This window comes from Pan troglodytes, chromosome 8 (genome assembly GCF_028858775.2).
Source record: "Pan troglodytes isolate AG18354 chromosome 8, NHGRI_mPanTro3-v2.0_pri, whole genome shotgun sequence".
NCBI lineage: Eukaryota > Metazoa > Chordata > Mammalia > Primates > Hominidae > Pan > Pan troglodytes.
This window is the reverse complement of record NC_072406.2, coordinates 130,814,889-130,829,980: the sequence shown is the minus strand read 5'-3', so window position 1 is coordinate 130,829,980 and position 15,092 is coordinate 130,814,889. Positions and strand designations below refer to the sequence as shown.

The following is a 15,092-nucleotide window of genomic DNA, read 5'->3' as shown; positions in this document are numbered from 1 at the left end:
TTTGCTTCATAACAGTGTGGAAACCTGGGCATGAGTGGATTTTCTACCATCCTGAAAATGGTTGCTGACCTTTGCTTGTCAGGACGGCTGGAGGATCACCTGCCTGTCTTCCAGTGGTAGACAGTTTTTGCCTAAGGTTAAAGAAGGGTCACCAGGTTGCAGGGTTTCTTACCCCTTCCTTTCAGCAAATGGCTTTTGCTTTGAATCTGGGTAGGTTCCAGGGCACAGGCAGTTTTTGTTCATGTCTTCCATTGGCAGTTAATCACCACCTTTTTTGTCATGGAGGACCCCATGATGTGTTCATCGGCTTCTTTAGGTATTCCTGCTTCATCCTCAGGTCTTACTAAGCCCGGCACATCTTGCTATGGAGGATGGCCTCTCAGATTTCTTTCACTGCCCCCAGTCCTTCTCTTGATGACCCAGTGGAAACCCATGGAAAAGAGTTGGAGAGGAGGTGCTGGCGCTGACTGCCCTTGTGTTGAAGCCTCCCAGGGATTCTACACTGTTAGTTCACACTTGGCCTTTAATGATTCATTACAATTTCTGTTGTTTGCTTACCTGCTTTTATGACTACCATCACCAACAGAGAAATAGTCCATGTGTCCTTTATTTTTTTTTAGAGGAGCTTGTCACTCTGAAATTCTTCTCACCTAGTTGGACATTGCAAATGTAAGTTAAAGAAACCTTAGGTATCTGATGAGCTCGAAAAATTATGATTATTTTGGTTAACCAGCTTTTTCTTACCATAAGAGTGGGAGTGATGTTCTTTCACAGCTTTCTGCATTCTAAGCTGAGGGGGAACTTGAGTTATATTTTGATAACTTTATACTCCCTGAATTTGATACTAGTCAAGAAGCCATTAACTTTTAAGAGGAAAAATTCACCTATGTTAATGTTGAAATGTTAGTGCATCATATTTTTACTGATTTCAGTGCAGTTTGCAGCTAAATTGTCCTGCAGTAAATGCCTGTGTTACATGGGTGATTACTGCTCAGTTTTCTCTTGAATCCTGCAGACTTCCTTCCTGTAGAGCTCCTCTCATTTCTTGGAAGAGGCTTAAGGTGTAGGGTTCCTAAATGCTTAACAGGTGGGCCAGCTGTTTACAGACTTCCCTGAAGTTCTCACTAAAAATACACACCTCTGGAAAGTTTCCCAATCAAGACTTTGGAGTGTGGCAAAGGAATCTGCGTCATTACCAGTCCCTTCAGGTGATTCGGAGAGAAGCATTCTTTGAGGTCCACTGGCGTATGGAAATGTACCATTGTTCCTGAACCTAGTCTCTCTTAAGCAGGGAGTGCAGTGTAGCTTATGTTTAAGAATAAGATAGTGGGCTGGGCTCGTTGGCTCACGTCTGTAATCCCAGCACTTTGGGAGGCCGAGGCGGGTGGATCACGAAGTCAGGAGATCGAGACCATCTTGGCTAACACGGTGAAACCGTGTCTCTACTAAAAATACAAAAAATTAGGCAGGCGTGGTGGCGGGTGCCTGTAGTCCCAGCTACTCAGGAGGCTGAGGCAGGAGAATGGCGTGAACCTGGGAGGTGGAGCTTGCAGTGAGCCGAGATCGCGCCACTGCACTCCAGCCTGGGCGACAGAGTGAGACTCTGTCTCAAAAAAAAAAAAAAAAAAAAAAAAAAAAAAAGGTTGTGTTGTTGCTGATGCCACTCAACACATTTGCACAGCTAGAATGCTAGTCTGAATTAGAAGTATCTGTGCAGACCTGGATAACATAAACAGCAAAGCATAGCCTAAGTATCCAGTGACAAGGGACTGATGAAATAGGCAATGATGTGTCCAAACAGTTGTTAAAATTAGGTTATAGAAAGAAATTTGACCTGGGAGAGATGGTGACGATCTATAGTTGGGCGATAAAATCAGGTTACAAAATAAGCCATATTTGTTTAGAAACAGACACATGCACACAGGAAAAAAAAATACCAAAATGGTAATAATTTTCTACCAATGTTGGTAATGGTTATTTTTTTCTTTTTCTTTTTCTTTTTTTTTTTGAGACGGAGTCTTGGTCTGTTGCCCAGGCTGGAGTGCAGTGGCGCAATCTTGGCTTACTGCAAGCTCCACCTCCCAGGTTCGTGCCATTCTCCTGCCTCAGCCTCCCGAGTAGCTGGGACTACAGGCGCCTGCCACCACGCCCGGCTAATTTTTTGTATTTTTAGTAGAGACAGGGTTTCACCGTGTTAGGATGGTCTCGACCTCCTGACCTCATGATCCTCCTGCCTTGGCCTCCCAAAGTGCTGGGATTACAGGTGTGAGCCACCGCGCCCAGCCAGTAGTGGTTATTTTTCCATAGTTGCATTTTAAATTTTTAAAAATTTCAATGAACATACATTACTTTTACAAAGATACATGTTTTGTCATGTTTATTAGGTCCTTCTCTTCCATCCCTTCTTGTCTACTTCATTCTAGCATGCAAAAGTCACTTACTTATTTGAAGACAACCAGAATGCTTTTGTGAAGATAAAAGCACATATTCTTAATTTTTTTCATGTTTCATTTTGGTTGGCTGGGGACGAGGATGGGGGTAGGTAGAGGAGGAGGGATATAAATATGAAATTGTAGAACTCGTTTGTATTTTACATCTGCATTGTCCAGTTAGTTATGTGTAACTATTACAATTAAAATGAAGTAAATATTTGGTTCCTTAGTTTAATTAATCATATTCCAAGGCTCAATAGCCAAACGTGGCCAGTGGTTACCATATTGGACAGTGCAGATTTAGAACATTCCCATCACCACAGAAAGTTCCTTTGGGCAGTACTGACCCACATGATAGTATATTTAAGTCTCTTGACTAGTAAAATTATTTAAACAAATAATCCTCTTCTAAAATTATTAATATACATCAAATTCGGGTGACTGACCAATCAACCTTCCTTGTTTAGCTTTGAAAATTAAAGATGACAAGCTTTCTTTCCCCTTCCCTTCTGTGAAGGTGTGGTATGTATATCAAATCTGTCTTTTCCTTTCTTGCTGTAAGGCATTTCTCACACTAGGACCATGTATGTATATGTATATATTTTTAGTGGTATTTCGCAATTTCACTATTTAAACTGGACAACTGAAATTATTTTTAATATAATTATGCATAAGACTATTATCTAGTTCTACCTTTTTTAATTTAAAAGTTGTTTTGAAATTATTGTCTTATAACATCTATATGAAGTTACTCAGTGCAACAATCTGGTAACAAAGGATTAGCACGAAGCTATCAATATGACATCTGATTAAATAAATAGTACATTCAAGCATCTTACAGAAATAGATATTCTTAAAGTGTGTGTGTTTTGAGGACTTCGGAGGGTCCCCAAAAGCCTTTCAGGGGTTCTATAAGTAATGATGGATAGACGCTGGTGCCTTAGCATGAATCTTCATTTCCACATGCGTGCGGGGTGAGGAAGCCATTTTCATTAAGAATGTCCCAGATGAAACAGAGAAAATTATTAATTTTATTAAATTGTGACTTTATACTTTAAAAAATATTTTATGTAAAGAAATGGGACACTGCATACCAGAGTACAGTGGTGGTTTTGAGAAAAGGTGCTTATGTGATTGTATGAATTTTGAACTAACCCTGCTTTTCCCATAGAACGCTATTTTCACTTGAAAAAATGACTGACAAACTATGGTTAGACTTTGGTATTTGACAGACATTTTCTCAGAAATTAGTGAACTAAGATTGTCACTTCAAGGAAAATGACTGACAGTATTTGTTGCCAATAATGAAACTTGAGCTTCGAAGTGAAAATTAAAATTTTGGAAAATTTATATCTACCACTGTGACCTTGATAGCTTCCCAATACTTAAAAAGATTTCTGATGAGATAGGTGTTGATACTGTCTCATCAGAGATGTATTTTTTTGATACCGTTTAATGAAATCAACATTGGGAAGATCTACATAACTCAGAGAATCAGTATTTTCCAAATGACCAATGTGTGATGTAATAAAATGTATACGGAAAAGATCCATTTAAAGTAGAAGATAGACCCGTGGTTTTTAATGGAATAGAGTACAAAAAATTCATTGATCGTTTCAGAAAATAACACATCACAACTGATTTCATTGCAGAAGCAGATATGAGAATCCAGCTGTCTTCTATTAAGCTAGGCTCTAAAGAGACTTGCAAAAATGTAAAAACAGTGACACTCCTCTTACTAAATTTTGTTTTGGTTAATAGTTATTTTTCATAAAAATAAGATGGTGATGAGTTTGTTATTGTCATTTTAGAATGAATTAATAAGTATTTTTAGAACCTAGTTATAATTTTTATTATGGTAAATACTTACAGATACAACCTGCATATAAACAAAAAGCTTTTTGGAATCTTGAGTTGTTGTTAGAAATGTAAAGGTTTCCAGAGACCAAAATGTTAGTGAGAACCACTGGAATAAAACTGACTACAAGATATACATTGTTAGGGAAAGTGCAGATATGTGTGATTATACCTTAGCATTTGTGTATAAAGAACTATAAATGGGACATTTATTTTCTAGTATAGGCATAAAGTTCTTCTGGAAGGATATAAAAAGTATTGGTTGGTTCAGGGAGGAAGGAATGAAAGGAAAACTTACTCTAAACCCATTTGAACTCATTTGAATTTTAAACCAGATGAATGCATTACTCATTATTTAAAAAATATTCTCACACAGTTATATTACAAAACTCAGGGAATCTAGATCTGTTAAGAAAAATTGGAGCAAGTTTGGAGTAATGGTGATGGCAGTGGCGGCCCATCTGGAGTGGCCACTGCCATCACGCTGCTGTAGCAGGGAGGCGTCAACAGGTGGGGCTGCATGCTCCATGGAGCTGGCAGGAGTCTCTTCTGAGTTGGGGTGGGAGCACACTGGGTGCTGCTGCAGCCACCCAATCCACAGCTGTGGACTCAGGCATCCCTGCATTCTTGGGGGCCCAGGAAGAACCCCCTGCCCTCGAAGGCTCAGAAGTGTCTGTTCCTACTGCCTGGCTTCTCCAAGTTGTCGGCACCGACTCTGATCTTGGAGCAAAGTTGGGGGCGAGCCCAGGTGCTGTCGCAGCCTGGCCAGCTGTGCACACGCTGAGGGCAGTGCTAACACACTAGCCCTCTGCTGCCTCGGCCCCCTCCGGACTTTGGGCACTGACAAGCACAGAAAGAAAGCCGAGGGGTGCTGAGGGCAGCTTGGCACTGGCCTGCAGGCGCCCCTTGGCACCTACAGCCTGGGTGCCATGAATGGCAGCAGGAGGCAGACAGGTTCCTGGGTGGAAGAGGGCAGGTCCCCAGTGAGGCCTCCACCTTCAAGCTAAGGAGGGCCTGAAGGCTGGGAGCCAGGCTGCCAGTCCTACAGACTTGTGGTGCCTTTTCCAGCTTGCCTGTGGCTGGCCATGGACCAGTGGGCACGTACTTCCTCCCCTCTGGGCCCATAAAAGCCCTGGGCTTACCCAGAGTTGAACAGTTGTTGAGATGACCAGCTGCAGAGAGGAGCCACTCACTTTAGGGCCTGTTTTCTGCTGAGAGCTGTGCAAACAGTGGGACGACCAGCTGCAGAGAGGAGCTACCCTTTCTGCTAGGAGCTGAACACTTGTCTGGACACCCTGGCTGTGGAAAGGAGCTGCTCCCTGCAGCTTTCCTCTGAGCTGTTCTGTTGCTCAATGAAGCTCCTCTTTGTCTTGCTACTCCACTTGTCTGCGTACCTTTTCTTCTGGTCACAGGACAAGAACTCAGGACCCACTGAATGACAAGGCTAAAAGAGTTGTAACACAAACAGGGCTGAGACATGCCACTTGCTTGCCACATTGCGGGCGAAGAGAAGGAAAGAAGAGCTGTGGCCCTTCGGGAAGCCCCAGCCTGGGAGCTCCCTGAGCCAGGGCTGTGACTCCCTCTTTGGGGCCCTTTGGGGCCCTTTGGTTCTTGGAGTTTCAAGCTTCCAGGCACCACCACGTACTGACTTGCCCTTGGCAGGTGTGGGACCCAGGCCAGTAGCATGAGCCGAGCACAGCCTGCCAGGTCGAGTGGGCAAAATGAGCCCAGTAGGCCTGGGCAAAACTCAGGTAAAGGCGCCACTGGCCAGAGGGGTTTCTGGCCAGAAAAACAACACCCCAAAGATCCTGTAACAATGGTTATTATTTTTCTGGCAGTTTTTTTCTTGTTTTCTTTGGGGAAAAAGCAAAGCTTGCTTGTTCAGGGGTAAAAACTGGAATGTCCAAGCCAAATACTGTCATGTTGAAATAAGGTAAATCAAATAGTTAACAGTTTCCCCAATGGGGCTAGAGTGTATTGAACTTAAATTTTAAGGAGAAACAATTTGATTAGGTTTTTTTTTTCTTAAATGACATTTCTAGGTTCCTAGGAAGGAGTTTGGGTTTATTTTAGAAGACTGCTAAAATTTATAGTCCTGTCATTTAAAAGGTTTTGAATAAGGGCTACATGAAATATACTTTTTTACTTTGTAGAAAAAGCTGTGTTCTGACATTTGATTCAGTACAGAAAGTACTTTTTAATACTCATAGTCTTTGAGACTGGGAGTTCTTGAATAAGGAATTCAATTTTATTCTGTCTGCTGTAAATGTACTTTTTGATCAATGTTTATACTTTTAACTTCTGGATAAAGTGATCTTTTGTAAAAAGAACATTATTTTAATGCAACAGCTTTTAAGATTTTTTTTCACGTAATACTTCTAAAATTTATTTCTTTGAATGCCGAAATATCATTTTTAGAGTTCTTCGAAGCAGTTTAGGGGAAGATGTTACATATGATTCCGTTCATTAGTTATAGTTAAAAGTTTGCCTATAACATGGAACCATTTTCCCCAAGTTCTTTAGTTAACAAAGAATGCTTTTAAAAATGTTATTAGGCCAGGTGCGGTGGCTCACGGCTGTAAACCCAGCACTTCGGGAGGCCGAAGTGGGTGGATCACTTGAGGTCAGGAGTTCAAGACCAGCCTGGCCAACATGGTGAAACCCTGTCTCTCCTAAAAATACAAAAATTAGCTGGGTGTGGTTGCCCACACCTGTAATCCCAGCTACTCAGGAGGCTGAGACAGAGCAGTCCCTTGAACCTGGGAGACGGAGGTTGCAGTGAGCCGAGATGATGCCATTGCACTGCAGCTTGGGTGACAGAGCAAGACTCCATCTCAAAAACAAAAATGTTGTTGGATTTTTTTGAAGCATTAGACAAATGGGTAGTTAATTCAGAAAGGAGTTTACTTACTAGTTGCCTATACATGTGTAATACTTGACATTTTCAAAACACACACTATTTTCTTTGATTTCCGTCACATCTTAGAAATACCACAGCTAGTATTTTTCCTATTTTGGATATATGGAAATTGAAATTTAGAGGGCAAAATGAATTTTCTAATGTCATACAGCTTTGTTAAGTAGGAATTTAGATTTAAATAATGCTAAATTAGATTTAGAGTCAAAGTTTAGATTTGAACAAGACCCTTTCCTTGCAAAACAATGCATTCTTTATCTACTATGTTCTAGGCACTGTAGTCAGCACCGGAGATATACAGATAAGACACAAATATTGCCCTCCAGGGGTTTGAAGGTAGTGGCAGACTACCCAGTGAGGGAAGTGAGTGCAGTGGGGCCCCACTGAAGGGCCATGTAGTTCAGATATTTTTGAAGGAATGACTAGGAGAAGTTAGCCAGCTTAGTGGGTGCAGAGAGAGATGGTTAGGTAGAAAGAACAGTCAGGGAGGCCTTATGTCTTTTGGGGAGTGCTAGTATTCCCATTGTCAGTCCTGTTCTTTGCTGTGCAACCAGAGGTAGACAGTTGTGCCCTACGTTGAGAAGTTTTTAAAAAGGTTTCAGAGTGCCAAAAGAGAATTTAAGTAGGTGTAGAAGGCCTTGGATTGATCATGCTTTGAGTTGTAGGTCTTGGGTTTATTCACTGTAGAATTGTAGACAGGTGACTATTTCTGAGCCCCAATCACCTCATCTGTAAAATGGAAATAACATTCAATTTGTAGGCAGTTAGAAGGACTAAGAAAAAGAAATGGGCTGGGTGTGGTGGCTCACACCTGTAATCCCAGCCCTTTGGGAGGCTGAGGCAGGAGGGTTGCTTGAGCCCAGGAATTTAAGACCAGTCTGGGCAATATAGCAAGACCCCATTTCTACCAAAAAAAAAAAAAAAATCTCAAACAAATTAGGCAGGCCTAGTGCTGCATACCTGTAGTCCCAGCTAGTTGGGAGGTGGCTGAGTTGGGAGGATCGATCAGTTGAGCCTGGGAGGTGGAGGCCGCAGTGAGCTGTAATCATGGTACTGCACTCCAGCCTGGAAGACAGAGCAAGACCTGTCTCAAAATGTACAAAAAAATAAAAAAATAAAAAAAAAAGAAATGTAAATAAAAGCACCTAGTGTGCACCAGACCTGTAAGTACTCAGTAATGGAAGATGAATTAGAAGAAGTAAAGACAATTCTTTACACATATATAAGCTTCTAAGTAGAACTGAAATATGAGTTGAATCTTATTTGAAAATAGCGTCAAAATATTTGGACATTTATGAAACAGCTTAGCTGAAGTGGTCTTATAATTTCATGTTTTAAAATTTAATATTTAGGAATCCTTCCATGTGGCATTTCTTAATATCCTTATTTGAAAGCAAGACGTTATGTGTAAGATGTGATTGATAAGCTGTGGGGCTGCCACAAGTTAGTTCTTGTGTAGAATCAGTTTTGTTTGCATTGTGTTTTGTACCATGCTCATCCCCCAACACTCTGACCCAGGAATGAATTCTTAGCTGGAAGACCTGGATCTATCATTTGTCTAATGGTCTAGTCTTAGACGAATTACTGGCCATTTAGGTGTTTCTTTAGTGTTAAAATGGGACCTAATTAATTTAGCTTTAGAGAATAGAATGAAATCATGCATGGATGCACTTCTGTAAAACACAGTGTCTTCGACTGGGCTGCCACAACAAAGTACAGTTGACCCGTGAACAACACGGGTTTGACCTGCGTAGGTCCACTTATCCACGGATTTTCTCCCACTCCTGACACAGCAAGGCCTACCCTTTTCCCACTGTTGGAGATAAGGATGAAAATCTTTATGATGATATACTTCCACTTAATGAATAGATATGTTTTTTCTTCTTGATGATTTTGTTGATATTTATTCTCCAGCTTACTTTATTGTAAGAATACAGTATAAATGATACATATAATATAAAAAATATGTGTTAATTGATGGTTTATGTTATCAGTGAGACTTCTGGTCAACAGTAGGCAATATTGGTAGTTAAATTTGGGGGGACGTGAAAAGTTATACACAGATTTTTTACTGTGTTTTGGGTGTTGGCTCCCCTAACTCTCCGGTTTTTCAAGGGTCAACTGTATTATAGACTGGGTGGCTTAAACAAAGAAATTTGTTTCTCATGGTTCCGGAGGCTAGGAAGTCCAAGACAAAGGTGCTTCCTATTCGGTTCCGGGTGAGGGCCCTCTTTCTGGCTTGTAAATGGCTGCCTTCTCACTGCAGTCCTCACATGGCCCTTTTTCTGAGCCCTGTGGGAGGAGCGAGAACCTGAGCGTTCTGGTGTTTCTTCATCTAGGGACACTAATCCTGTAGGATCACGGCTCTACCATTGTGACTTCATGTAGCCTTAATTACTTCCTTATTCCTAGTATGGCAGTACTAGGGGTTTAGGGCTTCAACATAGGAATTTTCGAGGAACACAGTCTATATTCTATTCAGTCTATAACATATAAAAAAGTTGGTAGTGTTCTCTCGATGGTTTTATGATTTGGTATTTTGTAAAAGTGAGTTAATAGAGGAATGTATTGTGTTTTACTACTCTACAGAGCTGAAGGTGTATATGGGTCATTTGTGTCCATGCTTTCTAACTAATATTTATAATTAGCTACAGAAGTGGTTTACAACCAAGTTAGCATAGAAATCAGAATATTTCTGTGCTTAAGGTAATTATAAATTTCATTAGCCATTCTAATAGTACATTAAGCCTATACCACTTAGTTGAATATCCTCCCAACTCATTCCAGGTTCAAATATAGTTTGGTTCTATATAGAATATCCATGTAATTCAGTAATAGTTTTTAAAAATCATTTATCGTTGAGTGCATCTTTTTTTTTTTTTTTTTTTTTTTTATGAGACAGTGTTTCGCTCTGTCACCCAGGCTGGAGTGCAGTGGTATGATCTCGGCTCACTGCAACCTCTGCCTCCAGGTTCAAGTGATTCTCCTGTCTGAGCCTCCCAAGTGGCTAGGATTACAGGCACCTGCCACCCCCACCTGGCTAATTTTTGTATTTTTAGTAGAGACAGGGTTTCACCATGTTGACCAGGCTGGTCTTGAACTCCTGACCTCAAGTGATCCACACACCTTGGCCTCCCAAAATGCTGGGATTACAGGTGTGAGCCACCACGCCCAGCCTTAGTGCACCTTTTTATGCAGTAAAAGAAGAAGCCTTTTAATTAACGTGTTGAGGTTACACAGCTTTTGCAGATGGCTAAACTTCAGTTTTACATAGCAGATTTTGGAATAAAGGTGGAAGTCTTACCTTCAGAGTGTACGTGTCTTCCTTTTTTTTTTTTTTAATTGTGAATCTCAGTATGAATTTTGAATTCCTTCTATTTGTGTTTCAAATTGTGGTGGAAGGTCTTTCCCTGGTTTCCCAGATCGATCACACTTCTGTTCTTTCTCACAGGCCAGCCCTCCAGATCTCTATATTGAAAGATTTAATATAGCTCTTGGACAATATATGGGAGCATTGCAGAGCATTGTGCCTCTTTTCATATATATGGTAAGTAAGAGCTCATTCCTCCTTCCCAAATACCTACGTGTATTGTTCAGAGCACAAATAGATGCAGAGAGTTAAGCATATTCTGTTTTTCTTTTACTACATTTGTGTTAGAAATGGAAATTAAGTTATTTCAGTAATGTGCGATAGTTGTTGACATAGAAGAACTTTAATTATTTCCCCTTTTTCTGCTTTGAAATTCCATAACAATTGCTGAATAGACAAGTAGGCATTAAGATTAGCAGTCACCCACATGAGTACTTATTTTATTTCTGCTATGTGGAAGGCACTGTGTTTGGTTCCAGAAATATAAAGATATGTAAGATTTCTTGTCCTCAGAAAGTAAAATGCCAAGTAAATCATTCCATAAAAATAGAACAGTAAAACATTGCTGCCATTCTGATGATCTGTTTTATTTGGAGAGTTATGCTATGAGTATAATCTGTAGACTGTGACTTTGTTGATCAGCTTCCTCCCTGTTTTAAATATCGAGAGTCATAGAATCTTAATGTTAGTGCTCCTGTTGAATGGAGGAGCCCTTAGAAACCATGATCCTGGTTCTTCTTTATTAGACTAGTGAATGAGATGTTCAGGTTGATCCTACCTTCTGTAGCATGTAGCTTGCTGTATGTGGATAGCAATCTTAAAAATGTTATTTTCCATAAAATGCACTTAAGAAAAACAAAACAAAACTACCCCTGTCTCTAATTTAGAAGGCACTTTCCAAAAGACCATGTAGTACTTCCTGATTTTCATTTACACTTATTTCTTGGTTACTGACAACAATTTTAATAGTACGAGTTTTCTAGTCAATGTAATGCCAAAGAAACTGGTTTTTGCCTTTTACCAAGAAAGAAATGTATAAAAAGGCTTTTCTTTTGGTTTAAGTGCCAAAACTCCTTTATGAATCATGAAACTAAGGAAAAATATTGTTGATGACATTAGGAATAAGTGCATCTAGGATAGCAGAATTAACTTATTGGGAAGAGTGTAAGCCTGGGAGGTAGTAGCTACATTGTATCATTTTGGTGAAATCCTATCATGGGCTATTGATCAGGAGTGTGTTAACTAAATGTCCTGTACTGATAGAGCAAACATTTTATTTCCGTGCGAGCCGACTCCTTATTCTTGCTGTTTAAAGTTTTCAGAAGAGACCAGGTATGGAAGCAGAGCTGGAAGACAGGGCCTATTTGTGGATAAAGGAGTTAAGGCTGGGTAAATAGGTTTCTTGACTTGCATGTCTGCCATTTTAATGGCATTTACCAGATAAGCATGTTGGTTAGGTGCGTGAGTAATAAAAACAAAAGTCTAATTTATCATAATTTTGAATCAAAAGGTAAATAGCTAGTTTATTAAAACAAAAATAGTTAAGACAGGAAGGTGATTCACGCTTTTCTGTATTGCCATTGTTGCTTTCTTAAACTTTATGGTAGGATCCTGGGGTTTAAGAGGTCTGTGTCAATTAAGAATAAACGAACTTCAAACTTACTCTTTCAGCTAGCAGGATTCAAATAAGGGATCTTAGATTGTAAAGCTTAACTACAGCTTTTCTTATAGATTAAGAGCTTGAATTTGCTTTGTAGTTACTTTTGAGAATTTGTTATGTAAATTGTTTTTATTGTCCAGAAGATAGAAATTCTTTGAACTTTGGTACTGTTTTGTTGGAAAAGTATATTAAAGAAAATAGTTTGAAATGGTAACCTACTAGTGCCATAATAAGCAAAGTTTCTTTTGATATCACAGAAACAAAGTTTTTAAAACATTTGTCAAAATTAGCGTCTTTGTTAGAAGTCTGTCTATATGAATATCAAGAAATTGTCATTAAACTAGAAAATAAATTGTAACTAAGGTCTTGCTGAAAGTTACAGAGGTCAAATAAAGACATTTATTTTTGCTTACAATTTTGGAATTTAACATTACTGTACCCGAGACAAAGTTGAAAAGAGGTAGACTAACTTGAGTTTCTAAGTACTTCTGAAGTTTTCATACTATTTCTTTTTAATGGTTTCTAGTTACTTACAAAGAGTAGAAAGGGTACATTAAAATGCTGTGCATTCAAGTCTTAAATATCAATAGGACAATATACCAGGAGAGAAAAGCACTATAAATGCAGAAAAATTTATTTTGGGAGTTAAACAGTTATATTATTTTTTATTCTTGAATATAAACTACAGAGTCTCAAAGAGATGGCTAATTTATTTCACAGACATTAAGGTATACTGCCAAATCAACTTTTGCTCTAAATTTTGATTTAAAAATTTCAGTTGTGAAAATAGCTTGAAGTTTTTATTAATTTAAAAAGGGGAAAATACTTAGAAATGAAATGTGGAAGACAGCTAACTTAATCTCTTCTGATAAAATTTATGTAGAAAAAAAAAAAACCAGTAAAACTTATAAAAGATAAATAAGAATGAACTTCAGACTTACTCTGAATTTCAACTATCAGAATTCACGTATGAGGCCCTACTGATGTAGGATTTTTTCTTCTTGGTCACTTTGCAAGCTGGGGACCCCTGGCTGGCAGTGCCCCACCTGGGCCTTGCTTGGCCATGCTCGGCCATGCTGATGTGCCCCAGCTCGCCTGTGTTACAGCTTGTACCCGCATTTGGCAGTTCCCAAGATCTTATACTGCGCCCAAGAAGAATGAGGATGTGCTGAACATTGGAGGGTGAGGAGGGTGGAGAAGAATTTTATTGAGCAATGAAACAGCTTTCAGTGGAGAGGGATTGTGGGGGTGGTCCCCCACCCCCACCTTGTGGCTGAGTCTGAGTCCTTTTATGGACTCAGAATGGGGAGTGCATGCTGATTGGTTTGTGAATATGCAAAAAAGGTTAAAGCAAGGACACTACTCAAAGGTGGGCATAACAGTGTAGAAAACCAATTAAGAAAGGGTAGATATATGTAAAATAGGTGAAGGGTGGGGGTCAATCAGAGGGAAGTGCGCCAAACGGGAAGACAAGTTCTCAGTCCCGCCCAAGGATTTGCCTGTAGCTTGGCTTTCAGGCTTTAAACTGTCTTGGGCCTGGAGGTGGGCTTTCACCGGAGAACCACCCCTGTCTGCCTAGGCGTTTGACTGCCTTCTGTCTCTATCACCTGATATTAAAAGGAATGAGAAGGCTATGGTAATTAATAATGATTGTCATTGGTGGCAGGGATAGACAGATCAAGGGAACAGAGCCCAGAAATAAGCTGAAGTAAATGTAGAAGTTTAGTAGAAAGGTGACATTTCAGATCAGTAAGGAAGGAGTAGATTTTTCCATACCTAATGTTAGGAATTTTTTTTTTTTTTCTGTAGAGATGGGATCTTGGTATGTTATCCAGGCTGGTCTGTAACATCCATCCACCTTGGCCTCCCAAAATGCTGGAATTAAAGGCATGAGCCTAAATAGGCACGACCACCTAGCCACTACCGTATTCTTTTTTTTTTTTTTAAGACGGAGTCTCGCTCTGTCACCCAGGCTGGAACGCAGTGGCCCGATCTCGGCTCACTGCAAGCCCCGCCTCCTGGGTTTACGCCATTCTCCTGCCTCAGCCTCCCAAGTAACTGGGACTACAGGCGCCCGCCACCACACCCGGCTAATTTTCTGTATTTTTAGTAGAGACAGAGTTTTGCCATGTTAGCCAGGATGATCTCGGTCTCCTGACCTCGTGATCCGCCTGCCTTGGCCTCCCAAAGTGCTGGGATTACAGGCGTGAGCCACTGTGCCCGGCCTACCTTATTCTTTATAAAAAATTCTAAATGGAATAAATTTTTAAGAATGAAATGTTAGAGAACTATTATCAAAGAAATCATGCATAGTGAATGAATTTACTATGAATCATGAATAGTTAGAATGAAAAAAGGACCCAAACTTAGAAGTCATAAAAGAAAATATCAGACTATGACAATACAAAATTTGGAAACCTTTGTATAGTAAAATATCATAAGCCAAAAGTAAGTGGGAAAAAATGCAAAATTGGAAAAATATAAGACAAAAGTTTGCTTTCCTTGATAATCAGCTTTCATGAATTGGAAAAAGATAACCCTAAATTTCTGTTGAAAAATGGACAAAGCATAGGAACAGACAGTTCATAGAAAAAAAAGATTATAAACATGAAAATATACCCAATATCACAATTTAAGAAATAAAATAACTTTTTTTCCGCTAACTTACTTTAGTTAGTGAAATTGGAAAGGTTTGATCAATATTCAGTTCTGGTAAATCTATAAAGAAACAAGCTCCTCACACTTTTGGTGGAAATGTAAATTGGTAAAGCCTCTTTGGAAGACTATTTCGCATTATTGTTAAGAGTTTAATATGCAAAAATCTGACTCAAGAATTGTACCTCTAGGAATTTATTA

At 39.6% G+C, this 15,092-nt stretch overlaps 1 protein-coding gene across 3 annotated transcripts in view; it reads left to right on the top strand.

Moving 5' to 3' along the window:
- Positions 1 to 15,092, top strand: part of CACUL1 (CDK2 associated cullin domain 1) — a 76,168-nt gene that overhangs the window by 36,929 nt on the left and 24,147 nt on the right. For all 3 annotated transcript variants that reach the window (XR_010147029.1, XM_001153044.7, XM_016919461.4), the window contains exon 4: positions 10,658 to 10,753. Coding sequence is in view for 2 of the 3 variants with exons in the window: in XM_001153044.7 (XP_001153044.2) it covers positions 10,658 to 10,753 (96 nt within the window). In the remaining variant the exon portion in view is untranslated. The remainder of the gene's footprint in view (positions 1 to 10,657; positions 10,754 to 15,092) is intronic.